This window comes from Hydractinia symbiolongicarpus, chromosome 10, assembly GCF_029227915.1.
Source record: "Hydractinia symbiolongicarpus strain clone_291-10 chromosome 10, HSymV2.1, whole genome shotgun sequence".
In the NCBI taxonomy this organism is placed as follows: Eukaryota; Metazoa; Cnidaria; class Hydrozoa; order Anthoathecata; family Hydractiniidae; genus Hydractinia; species Hydractinia symbiolongicarpus.
In genome coordinates, this window is record NC_079884.1 from 16927226 (window position 1) to 16950057 (window position 22832).

A 22832-nucleotide genomic window follows, 5' to 3' on the forward strand; every position below is an offset into this window, starting at 1 on the left:
TAATTTATGGATATGCTTGAAATAAATCGGTTATTATTATAATTATTATTATGTGTAACATTAAATTTGCTTAGGTCAGTCATTTTTTACCGCGCTGGAAACTATGGATGGGTAAGTTTCCCAAACCTGGGTCTCCGAATCTGTTTTGGAATGGACGGGTTTATGACGTCATCAAAAAAATCTATAAACCACAATATTTCCGTAACCGTTTGTCATAAGTACATGATCCTCCTATACATTTTCTTGACCAGCGTTTCAAGCTCTATACAATAAAGGCAACGTAAATACACATTTAAAAACTTTTTTTCTAGTTTTGGTAAGGATTTGCTGACGTCAGCAAAATTTCTAAACCTGTATATCTTCTTAACCGTTTGTCAATAGCACATGATACTGTACAATTTTCTGATCAGCGTTTTAATCTCTGCACATTTTTTCCGCCAAATTTTTTTATATGCACTGCTCACGTCAGTAAAACACCTATTTTTCTTTCTACCGTAATGCTACCGTAACCCCTCCTTTTCAGTCATTTTTTAAATAAACACCCCTCTCGAATAGACGCTCCCCTCGAAAAGACTCCCCTCCCTCATAAGGGGAGTTTATGCGAGACAATAGTAAAAGTATAATTACTTACTTACTTTTTCCTAAACCTTAGGTTTAAGGTTGGAAATTCAGCTTTTCGCTTTTGAAGTTCATTCTCTAAAACATGTGAATCTATATATTAGTACGCCTTGTGTGTGTGTGCGCACGGTGAGGCACACAAATCACGGGTCACTTTCTTACGACATGGCGTTACACTAAAATTTACCAAGTTAAAGGAACCCCAACTAGGGGGTTACTATTTAAATATTTAATTCTCTTTTGTTATTACTTTAAAAAATAAAATAAATAAAAATAAATAAATAAATAAATAAAATATTTTATTAAAGCTAATTTTTATTTTATTTTTAAGTGTCTTTATTTGTTTTTTTGTTTTAAAAGCCCCGTTGGTCGTTATAGATAGAATGATTTAATTTCACCCCCGGTTTACCATGTGCGCGCCGTATCACACGGAAACAAAGTTTATCAACTGAAAAATGAAAACCGAAGCGAAGAAGGTTTTCTCTTTTTCAAAGTAATCCTGAAAAAAGTTATTTCAAACAATGTTTACTCATCATGAGGTTAGATTAAAGCTTATTTGTTTCTTCTATCATTTTTGTGTTCTGGGACCGAGGTTGGTTTCTTTTTTAAAAAAACTATCGAATTCGAATGATAATTCAAATCTAAAATGTAAATAACAAAACTGTTGTTGTAGAGCTTGTACTTTTAATTTCTTTTTGTACAATAAAGGCAACTTAATATATCCTAGGCTGTAATTAGTAATTAATGCTTGGTTAAAGGTAATTTCATTTTATATTTAAATATTTAAAATTGTGTAGCTGCTTTGTGAATTATAAAGATATTGGCATTGGATTTTAAACTTGGATTATACTTACTTTAGTGAGAAATTTTTGATTTTGGAAATACCTTACTGGATTTGGATTTGGACTTGAACTTTGTTTTTGGAGTTGTAAAGAAATGTTTAGATTGTAATATTTGTGAAGATCTAGAGAGTTATAATCCATTGTCAAAATACTTGTCAAAACTCTACAATGTTATCTATTCCTAAAGTGAAACTTAAGCTCGCAAAATAATCTGGCTTTTTCTCTATAATGGGTGTAAAAATTTTCAATACACTGCCCATAGAGATACGGTGAGCAGATTCAGTCGCAGATTTTAGGAATAGAGTCAGTAGTCATTTTAATTGCAAAAAAATTTTATTATTTTGATATTTTTATAATTTTGTTTTTCGGTGATAATTAAACTAATCTGTATGTATGTTTGTCCCTTGATTCGTCTTAAACACTCCTATCTTTGAGTCTTTCAAGAGTGGTATTAGAAAGAATACCTGTCTCTCTTCCCTGCTTTTGCTATTGCCCTATAATTTTTTTGTACGCTTCCCTTATTGAAAAATATGAAAAAGGGAAAAATGATGAGTTTAGTTTACTAGACTAAAGTGGTATTCGATTTTTTGTTTTTCTGTGTTATTTCTTTCAGTCACAATGTATATTTTACATGATTTTTTGTTATATTTTGTTATATATGTCTTTATCGGTTTCTTTATCAGGACACGCAATTATAGCAGTAATTTATTACTAAAGTGTAAATCTTTATGATGAATAAATAAATTACTCTGTGAAGCTTGTTTGAATTATTGGCATAATAAGTTCCATTGCAGAAAAAGCTCTGGCGATTAACTCGACTATTACTCAGTCCACAAGAAGTCAGTCAGCTGCCTCACACTAAGTTCTAAAAAATCCTCATACGTTGTAAGAGGCATAATTCGATCGTAAAAATATGTTTAAATTTGAATAAATATCCACTTTAGCGTTAAATAATAATAAAACACACTCAGTATCCCTACGTCCTACACGTGTATTTAATTGCTATTTATAATTCATTAATAAATCAAAGCAATACGCTTAAATAAATGTTACTTAGATAGAAAACATTACGAAGACCTAAACACGCTAAGAGTGTATACAAAACTCGTTTCTTTTTGTGTGTTTTAAGAGAGTTTTCTACTACGGCATATAGGGTTCAAAGTTCAACTTGCACTACCGGCTTCGAAAATCCATAATGGCGCATAATCTCCGAAATGGTCTATAACTTTGGTAAAAAAGTAAAGTTATTGACTTGAAACTTGTTATGGAGTACTTTTAGGCCAATCCGATAAAAGATAATTTTACATGAGGCATAAAAAAATTACACAGCCATTTTAAGGAAGAGAAAAGGTAGGAAGATTTTCTTAAAGCTTACCTCCCGTGATACTTTCTGAGTTTCAGAATTTAACCCTTTTCAGAGACACCGATAAGCCGTTTTTGACAACATATCAATTTTGACTAAGATACAGGTTCAGAAAATTTTAAAAGCTATTCTAACCTCAGAAATAGGTCAGATAAGATTTAACCTAAAATTATGCCAGTAAACGAAAAATTAAGTTGCAAAGAATTTCTTTTTGCTAATATATTTTGTGATAGGATGCTCTTATGAGAATACTGAATTAATCTTCACGGTTAGCTAGTTTAGCATTTTAAATATTTCCCAAGCAGAATGATACAAATAGATGTATATATCAATTAAAAATCGTTTTTTGAACAAGAGCAAAATTTTAATGAGCTCTAAAAAGCTTTATGGAACTAATTTTGGTCCAAAATCCCCGAAATAATTTCCTCAAATATATAATTATTCCCCAAACATTTTATTCTTTTCCGGTAACAATGCTTTGCTGTTGGTAAAGTTGTATACCAATTGTTTCTAAACTATTAAGGCAGTGATACATTGCATCGACATAACATATCACATGCGGACTTGTTGATTTCAATTTTTGATAAACTTTTTGGATTATTTATATATGTCATAAAGAAAAAAAACCTTGTTTTAGTATATCTGTGTGTGCAATAAAATGTGAGCTTGTTGAGTAAAAAATAAAAAGGCTGTAAGGCGTTTTATAAACATCTCATTAGGAAATGAAAAAGCAGAATTTATAAGTAATGGGTGGCTTTTTGGAAATGTTAAGGCCACAAAATGTAAAAGCAAAAAAGACTTCTAAAGTAAATACTTTTTTGAAACCTTTTTCACACAATATAACTGCAAGCAGTGAGTCCACCATATACGAATTCAGTTTCAGTTAACTATTGTTTAAATAAACTTTGTGCAAAAAATTAATAAAAAGCAACTTTGGGATTTGTACAGCAAAATCTTGATCATCATAAAAGCAGTAATGCAGACACAAATATGAACTTACAGTAAATGAGAATTCTAAAGTTCAGCCAAAATGAATAAAAAATGTAAATGTTAATATGAAGTTAAATTTCTGCCTAGCTACTTTCAGTCAGGCACCTAGAATGACACGACCATTTGAAAATTATGTAGCCGTATTTGCACCTTAGAGGACCAACGAAGTGCTATGGTCAGGTGGGTAAATCATTGACCAATTTCCAAGTTTCCCCTAGCTACAAGTTTTGCAACCCAGTGCTTGCTAGCCAACCAATTCAGTAAAATATACATAACTAAATTGCTTGCATTTCTTCAAGCAGCCTAAATAACATGGTTGTATATTTATACATTTAGAAAACAATCAAGGGCAATATGCTTGTAGTTTGTGTGTTTCGTATGAGAGGAATCAAAACAAACTCACCGCACGTATCTGTTACGTAAAACGCCGAGCTCAAGGGTATATATAAAACTTTGGTTAATTGAGACAAATCTCATTAAATATTACACACAGAAAAACTGTGTATTTAAGGGTCACGTGACGAGGCCTCCTCCAGGGCCATATTCGTATCGCCGTCCCAGGGTCAGAAAAGATACAAGATGCCCTGGGGACGAGGTTGGGTTTTACTGACAGTTTAACTGACTTTGTTTTGACCGCTCGCACGTGTATACCAATTAAAACACCTGATTCTTTGAAAAACCAATCCAAGACTTTCGCGGACTAGACATGCCAACGAAGAAACATGATGGCCATTTTAGTTTTTAAAAAGTAATGGTGGTCAGTGTTGTTTCTAAGTCTGTTTCCCCTTTTGTCTTCTATTAGCTTTTTATATTTGTAATTTTTGTTTTTTTATGTTCTAAAATGTGAAGATAAATATATTGTCACGTTTTTTAGCTACGTACAGATCTTAAACGCACAAGTTTTAGGATTTTTGGCTAGAAACGAATATTTTGAAGGCTAGCTAGCTAATAGCCTTACTTTTTGCTAATTTTGTTTGGTATAAGAGGTTTTTCTCCAACCCAACATTTATTTTTATGTCGAGGATGTAGCCATTTAGCTAGCTAATATATTTACCTAAAAATTGAGAGTATAAAAATTCAATTTGGCTATCAATATGGCAATATTCTCAGCAATAAATCTTATGCTAAATGCAGTTTAGCTAGGTAGCTACATCTATAATTATTTTCCTTAAAACTTTTTTTGCAAATAAAATGGCTAAGCAATTGCTTTAGCTGGAGGGGTAACGACAGGCTGTTTCCTGTGTTTTCATTTAAATCGAAGTTGTGATAAAGTTTTTTTGGAAAAGGGTACTGTTCAAGTCTGTTTAACTGTACTAAGCGGTTAGCTCAATGTTAACAATAGACTGTTTTTTGGAAAAGGCTGCTACGCCTATAATGGTGTGTGCGCTTCACTTGATTTACGACATACTGCATACCTGTACTAAAGCGCTCCACCTGACTGTGTCGCACAGTTTGCAGTTCTTTTTAAGCGCTCCTTAGGGCGTTCAAAAACAGTTACTTGTGGCTCATCCCGGCTCGTCTATATAATAATACGCCAGTTCTGTCTGTCACTTTTGCAAAGTCGATTATATTTTACCGGTTGGTTACCTCATAAAAGGAGCTAAAAAAATGGCCGCCCTTTCTTTCATATCATATTTACAAAGTTTTTGAAGAGGAGGTCTCGAAAGGCTGTTTACTTTAAATATCACCTCCTTCTGGGGAAAAGGATGTATTAAAAGCTGGTTGTATTTCTTTTTTTTTCAATTTCGCGATTTTTTTGTATTTCGTGCCTCACTGTTTCTAAGCTCTACTATAAGAATACATTTTTATCGTTACTACTCAGCAGACAGCAGCAAGATTGTATTATTTCCTCTTTAAATTAACGGGTTAGCGAGAACAGACAGAATTGAAAAACAGCTTCTACTCAGACCAACATTCATCTGAAGGGTTCTTCTATGCCTATGATATGCTGGCGGGCGGCAGACTTTGGTAAAAAGTTGCACACAGAAGGAACAACGATTTAAAGTATACAAGCATTTATCATCATATATATTTACACATATCTCAGAAAAAAATGTTACAATTTTATTCATACGCTGAGACAGGTTTGCAATATTCAGATTCTTCAACGATTTGGTCAAAGTGATAATAATCGCGGTGTCGACGTAGAATTTCTGGTGCTACAACATTCATATTTGCTGGTGTTATACCAAGATCTTCGAACGTGTACGCATCGTCATTTACCTCCTCACTTAAAAATTGCTAAAAAAGCGGAAAATAAATACTTCTTACAAAAATCTTAACCTAGCCGAGCTGAAAAAGAAGGGATTTCGCTCACTCCTTCATCTTTTTTTTGCTAAAGGCTATCTAAGCTAAACGGAATATTTCGAGCATGACGATTTTGAGCATTTTTATCAATTGTCAGAAATTTCCGCCGTTAAAAAATAGAATTGATTTTTACTTCCGAACGGTGGAAACTTTCGCCAATCAATCAGAATCATGGATCATCTCGCTCTGCGCGTATATTGCGCCTAGTGATGAGCCTTTACATTTAAATTGTTTGAATTCTTAACTGTGGTAGACTCAAAAATGAAAGGTTGTTTTTTCGTGGTGATCAACTAAAATGATAAATCTTAATTGAATTGAAATCTCAATTGTAGCTCTTGCTATCTCTAAAATTATAGCAGCATTTGTTTGTTTGCCCTTACCGACACATAAAATAGATACTATGATATTTTTATCGACTTTACTGAATTCCCGTGGATTATTCTAGATCGAAAGGCTAGTAAAAATTTAACATACGACATTGACCGAAAGGAAGGGTATTGTATACAGCGTGTCAGGGCAAGGGATCACTAAGAAAAAGAGAGTGGTCGTGAAGCACTACAATCAACACACAATAAGTCAACACCAGTCCTTTAGCAAATTAAAATCTCGAGTAACCTAAACAAAACGTACTCTGACAACCATATCGCGAGTTAACTTTGGACTAAAAAAAGTCATTTCACCGGCCCAACCAGCCAAACTAAAATAAAGAAATAAATATAGATTGGTATTTGTAAGGTTGATAAGCTATAAGCTGTTGCGAAACTATGCTTAGCATAGTAATTTCCATGTGTAGATAATTTGGTCATGATAATTTGGTCTTAGAAATCTTTGTCTAAATCCGCGAAAATGATTGTAGTTTTGTTTTACTTTCCGTCGACTAATTCATTACAATGCCAAACTTCGATAAGCAATCACCGAAACGTATTCACTCAATTCCAACCGTTTTCACCACTTACAAAATATTAAACACACGCAAAAACTTTAAAAGGAAGTCATTTATAAACCAACCTAAACGCTTGCTCGGGTACTGGAATAACTCGCAACGGTTTTCTGATCATACGGAAGATATAGCTTAGTATATCATGGAGATAATACTCTTCAGGTCTAAAATATATAAGATTTTACAAATAGAATAATTTCTATTAAAAACTGAATTTGTTAGAGTTAACTAAAATTCAACTTAATCGGGGTGCTCGATAACTAAAAGGTTAAGTGATTTCAAGACGAACGTGCTTGGAGTATGAGAACAGAACATAATTTAAGGGCTTTTTGTATGTCCTTATCCATTGGTATCAATTTAGGGGTCGTATTTAAAGGCAAAACACGAGATTTATCGACCTCAGATCGTTAATAGGATGTTACGAGCGGACAATTCTAGTAATAACATTGAAAAAGTTATCAAAAGAAACCTACTTAAAAGAGATAAGAATTTGAAGTAACAAGATGTTCCAGTCATACAGTATTTTAATTAACCGGAGCTTATATAAGAAGTTTTAAAGGCTGAATACATATGCTAATATTTTTACTAAACCCAAGCTTAAATTTGCTAATAAGTCTTAACCTGATAACAAAACAAGTCTTTTACACGAAAATAAACCGAATGAGTAATGGAGCCGCATGTTAAAGCTTCGTACAAATGCGGCTTTATTTTGGGTTTATGTATCTTGAAAACCGTATGGCCTACCCATAGAGTTCATATGTTTTTCCTTTAGTTGTCCAATCTCCAGTTGCTTTCACAACGCCTCGAGCCACATCACTCACCTAAGCACAGAAAGTCATCACCGATAATGTACTAATGCTTTATTGAGAGAAAACAATGCAAAAGAAATTTACGCGCGAGTTTAAAGAAACTTTCATACGCATGGAGAAAAAAAAATTTAACTAGATAAAAATTAAAGTCAAGGTTATTCGGAAATATAGAAACAAAAACATAAAATCCCTGACTGGCTATTTTTCACAGAATGGGATTTTGCAAAAAACTGCACGGATTACTTTCGCAAATCAAATTTAAAATTATCGCGAGATTTATTTTTGGGAAAAAGGTTAAAAATTTCACTTTGATTTCAATGTAGGGAAACAGGCGAAAAAGTGATAAAAGCGTACAAAAACAGGTCTTCTAGTTGTCTGCCAGCCACCTTTCACTAGCGGAACACCGAGTGGAAGCTTTCTCAAATCTAAACAATAAACAGGCTATACATATAGGAATTAAAAAAAAAAAAAATTGGCAGGAAAAAGAGGGACTTACATGCGTATTTGTTAAAGTATCGATCTTCGTGCCCGTAAAATTCAGCTGGTCGCATGATAGTGGCATCATGAAACTGCTCAGCTACCTTTCTTTCACTTCGCGCCTGAAGTTAAAATGTGAAAATAAATGACGGGTTTATTACTTAAATATAAACGGAATGCATTTTAATAAAAAAAACTCTCCATGGCGGTGTGTACTGTGCTAAAAATTCTTGAAAATAAGTCCCTTAAAAAGTAACGTCTGCCTAACAGCGAAAATAAATCCTCGCTAAAATATTTTTTACCGCCAACCACCAAAAGAAAATGTTGAAGGTACATCCTACTTTGTTTTGATGCGATGTTTTAGGTAGAATATTTGTGAAAGGGGTTAAACATGTCAAATCAATCCACCTCGAGTTCTGCTTTAAATTTAAAACCAGATAAACAATCGCGGGCTCCAGCCGCAATAATTTTCCTTCATAAAGTATAATTATTAAAAAAAAAATGTCAAACATTTCAATACTCTAATTACAAGCTTACTGCAACACTTCTGCTAATTCAACAAGCATATCACATAAACAAGGTCAAACCTTCGCTTGTAGAAATGTTGAAGGTGAGCTCCCTTTAGCATTCAGTGCAGACATATGAATAAGTTGTTTCACTTCGCTCTCTGCTGCAGCATTCGCAATTCTTTCCGCTCCATATACTAAACATTCTTCCATAGAGAAATTTCTTAAAAAAATAAAGAGACACATGCTTTTAAAAATTATAATATAAAAGAATTATTCTCGTGTGAATATAATACTAAATGCTAATACGATGTTAATCAACCTCTTTATTTGTACTAATCTTCACGCGTATTAGCCGAAAGTCCACTTTTATCTTTTAGCAAGTCGGTTCAAGGCGCACGCACTGAAGTGCTCAATATTGCGCGATATTAAAGAGCATTTTTGCACGCGCTGACCGTTTCGTAATTTAAAATCATTTTGACATTTTTAAGAGCGCTTATTTTACATGAAATTCTTGCTAGGGAATTTCCAAAAAAAAATTATCAAACTTCGCTTCTTTAGCATATTAATATTTGCACATATCCCTATCGCACGTATAGGCCTACTACCCCTGCACTTTATCATAATATAAAATTTGGCTCAAAATTATGAAAGGTTGTAATGAAATCCATATATTTGTTTAAAAAATTATAAGATAAAGTTTCTTTTATAATGTGAAATTTGCCAAGTTGATTATATTTTTCATAATCTTCTTAAACAGAATCTTTAAAACATCACCTATAAAATTGTTCTGTAATTTACCAAACAAAAACCCTAGCCCAATATCTCTTCAAACGTTCGTTAAAAAAACATGATCCTATAATTTTCTTGATCAGCGTTTTAAGGTCTATACCATGGAAGTTGGAAGTAACTGTGAATCAAATTTATAAATTTTTTTTAGTACTTTGGTGGGTCTTTGCTGACGTCAGCAAAAGTTTAAAACCCTCAGATCTCCTTAGTCGTTCGTCAAAAGCACATGATTCTCTACATTATTTTGATCAGCGTTTTAACCTCTGCACATTAGAGGTAACGGGTATACAAATTTCCGAAACTTTCAAGTGATGGTTTTCTTTTCCATTGTTCTCCTGCCTAAGTGGATTTTTTCACAGGCCTTATCTCTTATAATATTCCGACTGTGTCTGTGTGTCTGTGACAGGCAAAGTGGGTTTGTTCACTATTCTTTAAAGTCGCCCAAATTTTCTTGAAGTCGCCGATAAAATATGTCTATTTTGCCAGAATTAACACCGCGGGTTTACTTTATGTCACGCGATTAAAACGACTCAAAATTCAATTTGCTGAATAAATTTTAACAGCTGACTTTCAAACACACAAAAAAAAACAGTCCCTTCATTTTCAAAAAAGTGCAAACAGTGAAAAAGTCCAAGTGAAGAATTAGAAGTAGAAAAGTGAAGTTGAAAGCCACGAAAAGTTACTTCGGAAGCAAAGAGTGGAGCTGGAAGTAGTAATGAAGGCTGGAGTTTGAAGGCTGGAGTTTGAAGGCTGGAGTTTGAAGTGAATTGGAATTCTATAAAAAGTAAGAACTTTGTTATTTGACATTCGGTTTCTATGTCGCTACAGCTACGTGCTACTTTTTTATGTAGCACACTTAAAATTGTCAAGGAAAATCGCATTCTCAGAAAATAGTCATTAAAGCTTCAAATTCTTAAAGTTTTATATTCTACCGAGTTTTTTATAAAATAAAAAAGCTAGCGTATTAGTTTTCATTTTTTTGCATAATTAAAGTGACCCCTGGTGCGTAACTAATGTTTTTTACCTAAAATTTAAAATGATACACTAGGCTGTTAGCTGGCTACCAAAACAAAAAAAATTTTGGTTTGGTGAACTCTGCAACTTCATAATTTTTACATTACTATTGTTCTCTTTATATGTGGTTTACTACGCATAAACAGCTGCCTAGCTGTATACGTCTCCCAAGTTTACCTATATTAAACTGTGTGTCTTAGCTGCTGTAGTTAATGTTAGCGTTAAGCTCCATAGCTAACTAGCTAACCCATGAGTTATGTTGTTATTCAATGTTTTATAGAGGTTAAGTTGGTCATGTGTTATCGTCTGCACTGCCAGCTCGGACACCATGGGCACTTTTTAACATTGAATGTCATAGAGGGGGTGGAAGCCATATTTTTGTGGACGATTGTAGCTATATATAATGTGAGAATAATTCCTAATAAATGCACCACGTTCTAAAAAAATATATCACTGGTCCATGGAATACTGCTACACCTTTTATTACTGTTATGAAAACTTATTCTATAAAATAAAATTGCTGAGTGATTTTTTTAGCTGGACAGTGTAACAACGGGCTCTTTCCAGTATTTTTATTTAAACAGAAGTTAGGATAGTTTTTTAAAACAGGGCATAATGACTAAGGCTATTAAACCTATATGGTTGTACGGCATTGTTTATCTGTAATAAGCGCTCACCCTGGATTAAAATTCATTTTTGACCAGGAAAATTTTGTGAAAAATAAAAAAGTTTTCCGACTGTTTTCTATACAGAAGCAGAACATGTGAACTGTATTTTTATTTTAGGTAAAGTTGCATTTGAAAAATATATTCACCCGAAACACGTTAATGTTGCTACCCTTGATTTACGACATACTGCATACCTGTACTTAAGCGCCGTGTGGACAGCGCCGTGTGGTTTATTTTACCTGAAAGTTTTGTATTTACATTCAAGCCCTGTTGGTCTAATGGTTATGAGACGCAGCTAGAGTAGGGAGTGATTATATACACAACGAGGAGTCACGTTGAGCAAAACCCTTACTCAAGCAATGCTCCTTTCACATCCTTAAAAATCTGTAGCGACACAACTGTATCATCCAGCAAATGAGTAAAATTCGCGCATGCGCAGCAACGCGGAACAAGTTCCAAAAAAAAAAAATCCGACAAATCCGCCGGCATCCGACATAATTCGACGACGTCATCATGTTGAGTAAAGGTAGGTTTCCATACGACTGCATTTTCCGCTCGAGCGTAGAAAGCTCGGGAGCATTTTTCTCTTGAGTTTAAACTTAATGGAAATCAATTTCCCGCCTGAGAGAAAAGATGTTTAGAATAAAATGGCTGCCGGAAACAGAAAAACCTTTGGCTACGAAATTTAAAAAAAATAACAACACTCTTTTTATGGCAGCGAATTAAAAGAAAACATAACAGGAAACAGCAACTAAGAAAGACTTCTTCATGAAAAAGGGGAAAGGTATTATTTATTGTTAGTTTATGAATTTAACTTCCAATGGCCCCCAACAAGCAGTTGATTTTTGTGGTTGTTAAGCCGAATTTCCACTAGGCGTTCCAGAACGCGCTGAGCGTGGCGGCTATTGTTTTTTCAGACCCAAACCCGCTAAAAGCGGTCCGCTCAGCGCGGTTTCAAAAGTTGAATTTATTTTCGTATGTATGGCCAAGGCCGGTCACGTGGTTTTTTAAGTGTTTAAAGGCACGTTCAAGGCATGGAAGCGCTCAAATGTCAATTAGTTCTTGAACCGTACACGTTAAAACTGTTTGATTACCTATAAGATAAGCACTTTAATTTTTAATAGTTTATGTTGTTGTTAATAACAGTGTAATTTTTTAATGATACCCTTAACCTTGGAGGGTTAGTGGCTGTAGCACTGGGGTCTAAGGATATGTTTCCCCATAGATTTGGTTTTTTCGCATCCGGCTTAGCCACGATTTCGGAAACGTTTCGAATGTAAATTAGTGGTTGTAATTTACGTAGGAGATGTAGATGTATTATATTGTGTTATGACAACCGATAGCACACGGTTCCTAACTAAGATGACACTACTCAAAGTTCTTTGAGTCTTCCCTGTCACAAAAAAAAAAAGAAAATAAATAAGGTTATTTTCGGTTGAGCGCGGCGAATTAGAAAATAATCGACTCTGCTTCGACTTTTACGTGCGTTTTCATAGCGCTATCCAATTAAACTGCTCCAAGGCCACGTGATATAAACAACTTTTTGCGATAGCCATCAAAAACATCACCTGTGACTAGATATCTCATCGTGACATAAGGCCTTTCATTTGCACTTATCGGCTCTCTCATCTTTGTTTCGCTTTTCGTAATTAAGGGCGCAACCAAAGATAAAAGAGTTTCAAGTTTATTGGGTGAAAAAAAAGTTGACTGTCATACAATTTCATATCTTGAACGAGAAGATTGAATTCTCCTTTTAGTTTTCCTTCTTGATACCGTTAAAACCGTTTTGCATACTTCTTTGTTTTGTTTTCTTTTTTTTCATTCAGCAACAACAATAGTTTGAGAAGATTTATTTTCTTAAACAGCAATAATTCTCTACGTAGAAACGTTCATGTTTACAATTTTTTGTCGTTTAAAAGTTTACACGCTCTTTTTGTTGCTTTTAACCAGTGGAAATCATAAAAAACATTCGAAGCGGATTTACAAGCGTCTATTGTTTTAAAACAATAGCCGCCTACGCTCAGCGCGTTTTAGACCGCCTAGTGGAAAATCGCCTTTAGGAAGATTTGAAAAGAATTTGTGAATCCATAACTTTTGTTCACAAATTCAATGCTAACAGGTCTCTGCTGTACTTAACACCAAACACTTTTTTAAAAGGTGTTTTTATTTTGTGAATAAAGAAGTGCAGAAGAAATTGTTTTTTATATTTTTCCTGCATAAAATGGATTGCACAATTGTTTACATTTTCTTGAATTTCATTTTCTTGAATTTTCGTTAAAAAGCTCGAGAGAAAAAATACGCGCTGAAAAAGTTGAATGAGTTCAACTTTTTGAGAAAAGCTCGGGAGCATCTTTTTACGTCAAGTCTGCGGTCATTCTACTTCATTGCGCATGCTTGTGGGAAAAGCTCTCAAGATTTTTCCGATGGAGCGGAAAATGCAGTCGTATGGAAACCTACCTTAAGAGGAAATTACCTTAAGGGAAATCCCCTAATTCAAAATTTTCTGTCTATCTAAAAAAAAAAAAAAAATAAATAAATAAATGAATGTCTTAGAATTGCATGAAGCACATAGCCTCTTTAGGTCTACCGTCATTAGCATCAGAGCTGTTATTGAAGATAATCCTTATGTGTTATGGTTATATTAGATAAATTTAAGACACAGGAAATGTGCAATAAAGCAGTTGAGGAAAAGCCCTATATACTCACATATGTTCCGGATCAATTCAAGACCCAAGAAATCTGTATCGGAGCCGTTCAAGGGGATTCCCATGTGCCATGTGCTCCAATATGTTCCAGATCGATTCAAGACCCAGGAAATGTGTAGCAGGGTCGTTAAAGAGAAACCTCGTATGATCGTGGTTGTTCCAGTTCGATTCAAGATGCAGGACATGTGTAGTAGAGTTGTTGAATATGACCCCTACATTAACGCGGCTGTTCTTAATCATCTCATGACTCAGTAAATGTGCAATAAGGTAGTTGAGGAGGATCCCTGTTGCCTCAAATATGTTCCAGATCAATTCAAGACCCAAGTGTTGTGTGCTAAAGCCGTTGAAAAGAACCCATGGATGCTCGAGTATGTTCCAGGTATATTCAAGACCGAAGGTATGTGCAACAAAGCTGTGGAAAAATGCATGATAAATGAGCACCAAACAGAAATCACCATTCGAAATATTTGAAGATATTGTGGAAATATTTTTTACCAGCATTGGGATCTCTCCCGATGATGGCCACGGCATGCTAGAAAATAAAAGAGAGGAGTTGATTGAAGAACTAAAGGCTAGGGTCCGTGATTTAGAAAAGCAGAAGATTGAAACATAAGATAAAACGACGAAAGAACAATGCGATGATTGAAATGTATACTTGATGTATATGATAGGTGTAAATGTGGTAGAAAACTTGTGGTGGAAGGAAAAATTTTATGTTGGCGTTGTTATCAGGAATACCTTATTTAATGGTGGTATTTGTACGGGCAAATAGAATTTATTGATAAAATATTTTCGTATAAATAAAATAGCATGTTGAAATTTGGAGACAAAATTGTTAAATCAAAAGAATTTTACAGTAATATAACACCGTACAATATCGAAGATGTAAATATCGAAAACCTGGTGCTGAGTGATTCAATCCCCGCAAACTAAGGCAAAGACGAAAGACTCGTGATTGGATATCATGACCAAGACAGCCTATCACCATTACTGATAAAAACCCCTAAAAATATCTACTCCCAGGGTGTCTCTCAATACAGTGGGAATTCCGCGTTCGCCATGTCGTTTGATCTTGGTGATTCTGAGTGGTTAGAAAAATATACTGAAATCCTGAAGAAAGTGGAGGTTTTGGAGGAACATTGCTTCACCAACATAAAGTGTGAAGAAAGATCGATATATAAATCCAAAATTGAAGGAGTGGGAAGGTAAAATTAGAACAACTTCCATAAGAAAAAGATACCCCGGGAATCTTGTGAATGTACGGCAATCATTAATTTGGGAAGCATTTATAAACAAGGGCCCAACTATTACGTACAGACTTACCTGGAAGAGTGTAAGTATAAGGAGGTTGAAAGGTATGGCGCTAGTTATCTTTCTGAGGATGATCTCGACGACGAGTTTTACAGAGTACTAGTTTTTATTGCATCACCTGGATGTAAAGGTTCGTATAGTTGATAAGAACTATATAAATAAAATAAATGAACGTTCGAAAGAAAGCCAAATTAATGAAAATTCCTCGCTATTCTACAATGAATAAGGACGATCTTGCTGAAGCAATCCGAAAAATAAAATATAAGGATGCTTCAATTCAAACAGATGGTCCTTATTGCAAGTCCTGTGTTGAAATTGCATACAAAAAAATCTTGAAAAATATTTGCAACAACTCGCTAAAAAATCGCGATGTATAGTACGTGATGGAGATCTACTGATCGATGTAGAGACTGGAGTTGTGAGTTGCGACATTGATGAGCAACGCATGCAGTTTCGTGGGATTATTTTCCTATAAAATTTATGCTCCTGCGGAGCCGCTAGGTGATATCGATTTCATACCATCAAGGAAGCAATCATCCTCATCCAGCTGAGGGCAAACAAGTGATAGACGTCAGTCCTGTAGTATCCATTATAGTCACCCTTTATATAGTACTTTCCACCTGGAGGATCAGGTAAACCCATGAGATATTTCAGTGCCCTGTGAATGACAATTGTAAAACCATCCGGCACACGGAGCCTGCAGAGCCCATCTTTCAGCACAAAGACCATAGCACTTCCCCCAGCTTGCTCGTTGATAAAAGCTGCCAGATCCTCGATCTTATACAAACCGTTCATGATCTCAATCCGGGTAACCTTCTGGTCAGGTTCCACTTTCCGAATGGTGAAATCATTATTACTGTAAATGTTCAACCACGTGGGTCGAATGCTGGTCGACTTTAGAGCGATCCTCGTACACTGCCCTAGGTAATCGTCAAAAATGGTAGCCTTGTCGATATCTGTGATATACAATTGCTTCATCTTTTATTGTAGAAGAAAAGATGAATATTTACTCATACAACCCGAAGGGAAAATACAAATCAAACAGTAGAGAATGGCCTATGGGTATAACAAATCTTGAACATCAGGATTTGTATCTATGAGCAACGCATGCAGTTTCGTGGGATTATTTTCCTATAAAATTTATGCTCCTGCGGAGCCGCTAGGTGATATCGATTTCATACCATCAAGGAAGCAATCATCCTCATCCAGCTGAGGGCAAACAAGTGATAGACGTCAGTCCTGTAGTATCCATTATAGTCACCCTTTATATAGTACTTTCCACCTGGAGGATCAGGTAAACCCATGAGATATTTCAGTGCCCTGTGAATGACAATTGTAAAACCATCCGGCACACGGAGCCTGCAGAGCCCATCTTTCAGCACAAAGACCATAGCACTTCCCCCAGCTTGCTCGTTGATAAAAGCTGCCAGATCCTCGATCTTATACAAACCGTTCATGATCTCAATCCGGGTAACCTTCTGGTCAGGTTCCACTTTCCGAATGGTGAAATCATTATTACTGTAAATGTTCAACCACGTGGGTCGAATGCTGGTCGACTTTAGAGCGATCCTCGTACACTGCCCTAGGTAATCGTCAAAAATGGTAGCCTTGTCGATATCTGTGATATACAATTGCTTCATCTTTTATTGTAGAAGAAAAGATGAATATTTACTCATACAACCCGAAGGGAAAATACAAATCAAACAGTAGAGAATGGCCTCTGGGTATAACAAATCTTGAACATCAGGATTTGTATCTATGAGCAACGCATGCAGTTTCGTGGGATTATTTTCCTATAAAATTTATGCTCCTGCGGAGCCGCTAGGTGATATCGATTTCATACCATCAAGGAAGCAATCATCCTCATCCAGCTGAGGGCAAACAAGTGATAGACGTCAGTCCTGTAGTATCCATTATAGTCACCCTTTATATAGTACTTTCCACCTGGAGGATCAGGTAAACCCATGAGATATTTCAGTGCCCTGTGAATGACAATTGTAAAACCATCCGGCACACGGAGCCTGCAGAGCCCATCTTTCAGCACAAAGACCATAGCACTTCCCCCAGCTTGCTCGTTGATAAAAGCTGCCAGATCCTCGATCTTATACAAACCGTTCATGATCTCAATCCGGGTAACCTTCTGGTCAGGTTCCACTTTCCGAATGGTGAAATCATTATTACTGTAAATGTTCAACCACGTGGGTCGAATGCTGGTCGACTTTAGAGCGATCCTCGTACACTGCCCTAGGTAATCGTCAAAAATGGTAGCCTTGTCGATATCTGTGATATACAATTGCTTCATCTTTTATTGTAGAAGAAAAGATGAATATTTACTCATACAACCCGAAGGGAAAATACAAATCAAACAGTAGAGAATGGCCTCTGGGTATAACAAATCTTGAACATCAGGATTTGTATCTATAAACAGAATCACATATCCCTGTAGTATTCCACGAGTTTAGCAAGTATCCCATTAAAGTTCCAACGACTTACCTTAAAGACAATTAATTCTGATATATATCACAACCAAATCCCGGTCGGAAAATAGCAAAGTACGGTTTTTTTAGGATTTACGTACAGGGCGCTTTTGTTACACTCATAAGCGCAATAAATGCACACATAAAATTTGGTACTTATTGCAAAATACCACTGGGTTTATTTACAAATGAGAACAGCCTCGACGTTGTTTGAAGTTGTTCTTACAGGTAGCTTAGCTACCCTATAGCTAGATTTAGGATTATTCTAGCATTTATTACTTAATACTCAGTAAAATAGGTCAAGTTTGAATATTAAACTTTTTGGCCCTAGCTAGCTAGACTAAGTATGAAAGGACAAGGCTAAGCTTTTTAGCTTGGTTAAAATTCAAAGCTTAAGAGGAAAATTACATCACAGTTTTTAAAATTATATTACGCATATTTCAGAACACCTACAGGAAAATTCAATGATCACCAATTTACCCCATATAGGTAATATGGAAGATTTCTTCATAAAAAACATCAGAAACTTTTTTATGTGGATTACTTTCACATTAACAAAAATTAAAATTTTTAATATAAACTTTTGCGATTTTGTTATTTATTAGTTTTCAAATTTCTCGCTGGAAATTGTTAAGGTTTAAAACCCATGTCCAACAGTAACTTTTTCATTCTTTTCCTAATGTCATATACGTAAGCTATGCAAAAACTTTTGAAGGAAAATAAAAACACATCAAGAAAAAAAGGTTGGTATAAAATAATATAAATTAATTTCAAACCGATTAGTCCCTGCAGCCATTTTGGTGTCAGCGGTTTGAAAAGCTATACTAAGTAAAAGTCCTATTACTTCAGTAAAAATTGAAATAATGACTTGAAACTTTTAGACCAGTTTTTAGACCAGTTTGATGAAATGAACGCAAAATTTTTTTTTAACTACCATCATAGTTTCTGAGTTCCTGAATTTAGCCATTTTTGGAGACGCCGATAAACTGTTTTTGACAGCATATCAATTTTGACAAGCCATGTGTACAGAAAACATTGAAAGTAATTCTCAGGATTAAAAATAATTCAAACAGATAAAATGTGTCCCAGGTTTAGGAACAAATACCTTATCCAGCTCAAAGAAAGTGGGAACAGTGCCAAATACATAATCTAAATTTTATGCCGTATAAATACAAAGTGGTTAGAAAGTTCTTTTTTGTCCACCTGGATCTGCAACACGTTTACTTGCACTAATCACTCAGCCTAGTGCCACTCAAAATTAATTTTTGAATATCCACAGTAACTTATTATGCAAAATGAAAAATGCTGCAACAACTGTATTTGCTTTGCAGAAGTATCAATAGGCTTCATCATAAGTCCTGTGAATGTTGGTTTATGAAAAATATACTGTATCTTTAATGCGATAAGCGTTTCACTGGATTTGTAACACCTTACACTAAGTATCCTCTGTGTGACACAGTTTACCCTTTACTAAGTCTTAACCTGGACAGAGACTTTAGGTCTTCCCGCTCTAAGCGAATATTACTTCTGGCTATTACTACTTTCCCAAATTTTGTTATTTTATAAAAGTAACCTAAAAATCTTCAAAAATTTATTTATGAAAAATAGGTTCCCGTTCGATAAAAGAAACCTGAACATTTGCAGAAATTTGTTTATGAAATACAGGTTTCTGTTTGTTGCGACAACATATTTAACCAACATGCAATGCCTTACATACCTAACTAGCAATATACTCAAGTCTTGTTCACTGTTATGGGAGGTCCAAATAGCTAGCTAGCTATCTTTAATTAAAATAACAGGATGCCTTAAAAAATCTTTTGTGTAGCTAGCTACATAAAAATAATATATTTAGCTTGTACTTTATCACGTCATTGTTTAATAACAAATGTGCCCCTGGAGTGCTGACATGGTATTAGCTAGGTAGCTTAAAATCACAAAATAAACACTATCCAGATGCGACCATCAGACATCAGAAAGGCGTTTCTGTTCTTTACTTATCATTGTGGGTACCTCAAATTCTTATAAATCCAATGAAAAAAAATTACTTAAGACTTCCTTAGTTACAACTACGTCTCGTTCACAAGTTTCAGCGCTGGCCAATATGATGGGCAACGTCGAGAAACCCTGGGTAATTTTGAAAAAATGTGGTTCTGTCTTATGATTTTCAGATTTTTGCTGCTGATATCAGCATATTTTAGCCTTCGAGTGCCACACCTCGGTATACATAGAAGTTAATTATCTTTAACGATCCTGTTAGAATTGGATGGGGTGGGAAAGCGTCGGATTATTGGAACATTCAGGTGAATTTTGCAGCCCATTGCGCGACAACAGCGCTAGGCATATCTGCCAAACATACGACAGGATCTTTAACCCTTGTCAACTCTATCTTTCGATTTTATGTATACTATCACAGGCGTCGTATACTTGGAAGAATGAAAGTGCCTATGCCCTTTGATGATGGGTTTAGTGAGTACAATAATCCTTATTCGATATCTGCATTTGTACAGTGTGTCGTGAGGATGGTACAGAACCCCACGGTATGTATAAATTCAAGGCAGTAGGTGCTATACTAACCAACGGTCAATGGTAGCCACAGGTTGATGAGGATTACGCAAAGTTTATCATGCCAACAAGCCAGGGTCTTTACCAGCCAAGTAGTTTAAAAATTTACCAAGCTGTTTTCGTATGAACCCTTTACTAGCACTACCACCAGTTCCCGCTGCAGCACCAGCTGCGCCACCTCCTGCCAATGCTAGCACAATGGCACTTGCTATAATAATTCCTTGTTCCTCAAACAAGATCTTGAGTTTTTCAGTGAGCGATGTATCATCTTCTACCATCTTTATTAGCGTTTCCTTAATAGCGGTGAGCTGCCCTTGGGCTTGGAATGATAGTAGGCCATGAGCCGCCCGTGCTGCTTTTTTTTTGATCCTGTAGCTGTTCAATGGCTTTGTTCCAAGTCTCTTGCTGTTCTTCAGATACTCCAGGCTGTGCTTTCTTTACCTCAAGTTTATCTATCTCACCATCATAAAAAATTATTTTACTTTTCAATAGTTACAAGTTCCCCCTCACTGTTTGAAATTCGAGGTTGAGCCCTCTTCTTTCACGTTCGCCACCAAAGGAAGTCTCTGACAGGAGGCTCTCCGTTTTATCTAAAACATCCTCTAGCCACCGTGGTATCATTTCTATATTATTGTCTGCATCATTCTCAATATGAACTAGATAATTCAGGATTTTCTGAGCCTCAGCCTTGCTTCCCTTTTTAGGTGTAGTATAGTTGGGAAACCCCATGCGTATCGGACGCTTTTTGCCTAATTTAGTCTTCATCTGGTCGATTGTACGAAATGTATGTTCCTTTGTCATGATAGCATCATCTATACCATCTGTACCATCTATACCCTTATAAACAAGTTCCTTTCCATGTCGTTCAAATACATCATAGTGTCTCCCATTTGATGGTATAAGCCCCTCCGTGCTAAGATGGTCATAAAAAGAGTCGATCATTAATTTTGTGGTCTCTTTCCCCAGGTCGTCTAGATTTGAAATACTCTCCTGTTTTCTTCAGGTATTTGCGTTGAGCTGGTGCCAGGCTGGGCAAGGTCCTCGGGTCTACTAAAAAATACATCATCAGTATCATCTAGAATATTTTCCTCAGGAGTAAAATCGTCCCCTGGATCTAAACTGGATTAAGAGGCATTTATTTCAACAAAAAAAGTAGTAATGACTAACATATTTGGAAAGACACTTGACCCATACGCAGAAATTAAAACAAAATTAAAGCAGAGTGTAAAGGTGAGCCATGTGCCGAGTACGATCAATCACAACGGGGACTTGTATGTGGATGTCCCAAACATGGGACAGAACGATGTAATTTCTCCTGGAGACTTGTGGTTGCCTAAATTTGAATGCGAAAACAATCTGATCCTGGAGGGCATCAACCCAAATGATGGTACTATCCGCGCCTTGCAAGTGAAAGCTAGCGATTATGGGGTACTCTCGAAGAAAAGGCGATCGTAGCACGCTACGGGAACACCTTTTGTATCTACCATTTTACCAACCTGGTATACACGACATTTTGCAATTCGTTCTCCATTTTGCATCGTATGGAGATGTCATCAAAGATGCAGGTACAGCGGCCTCGGGATCTATGCGGCAAAGCCTGCGAATGCTGCTTACAAGATTAGCCACATTGCACTAGAATTTGATAAAGTAAACCACGACGGGCTTGCAAGTGCTATGGTATCCCCGTACAGTTGTTTCCCTTTGAGAGAGTACTTCAAAGCAAAGTTTTTATGATGAAGAAGGTGAGGTGATGTTGAAGGTGAGCCTAATGAACTCTACTCGCCCGCAATGCTTGGGAAAGATCAGTACGAGCAAATTGTGAAGCTCTTTGGTAGCCAAGACTCGACAGTCACGATAGCGCAATTCGCGACCTGAAAGATAGCGCTTTTTGTCGATTTTCGACCATCTCATGATCATAGTCTGCGTAGAGACCTCTCCAACGCTTGAGTGACGGTATCACGCTACACATGACAAAAGAAGGCTGACAGCATGGAATGTTGAATGCTATGTCTATTTGCTAAGTGACGCCCAGCTGAACATCTCAGACGGGCGATTTCATAGCGTGGAGTATTTAATCCGGTAGGAAGAGTCGTAGATCGCTTTCAAAGAAATGAGCTTAGACGTTGTTTTAGAGACCTATACTGCAATATTTTCAGAACCTACAAGTTGTGGGAAGACTAAGCGTGTCCTTGATCTTCTAGAAGGTGAATACAAAATTTTTTTTCACAATATAGTTATCCTCTGTCTAACAATACGGTTAAATAATACCACCTACCTAGAGAGATCCTCGCTTTGGCGAGATGATTATATATTTTTGATCAACTTAAAGAATCAGCTTTTTGAATGGATGAATAATTTATCATCGCTGATAGCTGGTGAGGAGACACTGTTCATTATCGACGACTGTATAGCAGACGAGAATCTCGATAAAAAAACACAGTCTTTGCTTGAATT

General features: G+C 35.8%; 1 protein-coding gene and 1 long non-coding RNA gene across 3 annotated transcripts in view; one reads left to right on the forward strand and one right to left on the reverse strand.

Moving 5' to 3' along the window:
- Positions 1 to 955: 955 nt before the first annotated feature.
- On the forward strand, positions 956 to 2216 carry LOC130612399 (uncharacterized). The gene is made up of 2 exons (XR_008975450.1): positions 956 to 1376; positions 1478 to 2216. It is a non-coding gene; the product is annotated as an uncharacterized LOC130612399 (long non-coding RNA).
- A 3595-nt stretch (positions 2217 to 5811) lies between these two features.
- LOC130612442 (NADH dehydrogenase [ubiquinone] 1 alpha subcomplex subunit 9, mitochondrial-like) overlaps positions 5812 to 22832 on the reverse strand; it is a 68783-nt gene continuing 51762 nt past the window's right edge. The window contains exons 6-12 of one of the 2 annotated variants that reach the window (XM_057433753.1): positions 8934 to 9075; positions 8366 to 8468; positions 8224 to 8294; positions 7805 to 7881; positions 7129 to 7224; positions 6751 to 6817; positions 5812 to 6054 (exon numbers count right to left, since the gene is read on the reverse strand). In XM_057433753.1, coding sequence (XP_057289736.1) covers positions 5878 to 6054; positions 6751 to 6817; positions 7129 to 7224; positions 7805 to 7881; positions 8224 to 8294; positions 8366 to 8468; positions 8934 to 9075 — 733 coding nt within the window. In that variant the 3' untranslated portion in view covers positions 5812 to 5877. The other variant, XM_057433754.1, reaches the window with a different exon arrangement.